Source organism: Notothenia coriiceps, unplaced genomic scaffold (genome assembly GCF_000735185.1).
Source record: "Notothenia coriiceps isolate Sejong01 unplaced genomic scaffold, NC01 NC01_scaffold00013561, whole genome shotgun sequence".
Classification (NCBI taxonomy): Eukaryota; Metazoa; Chordata; class Actinopteri; order Perciformes; family Nototheniidae; genus Notothenia; species Notothenia coriiceps.
In genome coordinates this window covers 1-1,602 of record NW_011346262.1, presented here as the reverse complement: position 1 = coordinate 1,602, position 1,602 = coordinate 1, and the positions used below count along the sequence as shown (strand labels likewise).

Here is a 1,602-nt window from a genome sequence, read left to right as displayed (position 1 = left end):
TATCAAAACCTGAGGACTTAACGAAGCTAAGCAAGTCAGTTGTCAGTAATGCGTGCGTGTATGGGGGCGTGGAGATGTGGACAAATCGTACTTTTGATTTTAAGACAGAAGAGACTTTAGTAGTCGAACACTGAGACTGAAAAAAGTCCTCATATTTATGTATTATCTCCTAAACCTACAATATAGAGGTTGTCCGTCCTTGGAGCTTACTACTTAGGGTTTTAATTTAAATATACATAATTAACAGTTTGATATATAAACATAGATGCTAGGTAAATTATGAAACTGCCATAGAAGTAAAGTAAAGTGGTTCTGTGCATGTTTTGGATACTGCAATGATCTCAGGTATATTTTAAGAATGCATAATGTACCTAGCATCCATGTTTATATGGAATAGTTAAAGCACCAGCTTAAATAGGTAAATATCTTTTATTTGTTTAAATTGCTGTGCTTTCCTCTCTTCAGGAAGGTGAATAAGTGCTACAGAGGACGGTCCTGCCCCATCATCGTGCACTGCAGGTACATCCTGAATTATCCATCGACAACATGGATCAATAGAAACTAAGTAAGACGTTTAATTTAGTGATAAACTCAAATGATGGAGATAAATGGAGTGCGTTGATATGGCATCGTAGTACCACACGAGTCCACTGGGTAGCAGCAATAACATCGTTAACGACTTTTTGCAATCAGATTATTAATTATTTTTATTATATATTGTTTGAAAAGTGACGGGATAGGCCGGACTGGGACGTACATCCTGATCGACATGGTTCTCAATCGCATGGCTAAAGGTGAGCTTTATTGATATCACGCACTTCTACTGATTTAGATCAAAAACACGTTCATTATCAACGATCAATATCGATCTGCAGAATCAAGACCTAAGACCATTGTAGTTTGCTTTGGAAGATGAAACAAAAAGTGTGTGTGTGTGTGTGTGTGTGTGTGTGTGTGTGTGTGTGTGTGTGTGTGTGTGTGTGTGTGTGTGTGTGTGTGTGTGTGTGTGTGTGTGTGTGTGTGTGTGTGTGTGTGTGTGTGTGTGTGTGTGTGTGTGTGTGTGTGTGTGTGTGTTACTGCAGGATGTGAAAGAGATCGACATCGCTGCGACTCTGGAGCACGTCCGGGACCAGAGGCCGGGGATGGTCCGCACCAAGGTCAGAGTTTGTCACGTAAACAAGGAAACAGGAAATATACAAAACAAAGGCTCGTTTTAAGGGTGAATTATTTCTCCTTATTCTGTGTGCAGGATCAGTTTGAGTTTGCGCTGACGGCGGTCGCTGAGGAGGTCAACGCCATCCTCAAAGCTCTGCCTCAGTGACACCCTCCTCTTCCTCCTCTTCCTCCTCCTCTCCACCATGATGATTCTCACGATGAAGAACGACGCTGTGCTTCTCCGTCCGCCCGCCTGGTGTCAAAAAACATCTTACTTTTGGGACGGCTTTAAAGTCAGAAAGGCTGTGTCTGATTGCTATGCGTTTGTGGCACAGAGGTGATGTGTTCAGGGACAGGAGTGTTGCGTTTAATGCTAATATGAAAGCAAAAATAATTGAGATATTTAAAAAAGAGGTTAAAAAAATATGTATGGTGTCTTATTCTTTC

At 41.3% G+C, this 1,602-nt stretch overlaps 1 protein-coding gene across 1 annotated transcript; it reads left to right on the top strand.

Moving 5' to 3' along the window:
* Positions 1 to 418: 418 nt before the first annotated feature.
* Positions 419 to 1,596, top strand: LOC104947966 (receptor-type tyrosine-protein phosphatase-like N; the record flags this gene model as incomplete). Its single annotated transcript, XM_010774090.1, has 4 exons — positions 419 to 519; positions 730 to 795; positions 1,085 to 1,157; positions 1,250 to 1,596. Coding segments are annotated over 4 exons (312 nt in total), but the record flags the coding sequence as incomplete, so codon positions are not given.
* Positions 1,597 to 1,602: the final 6 nt, after the last annotated feature.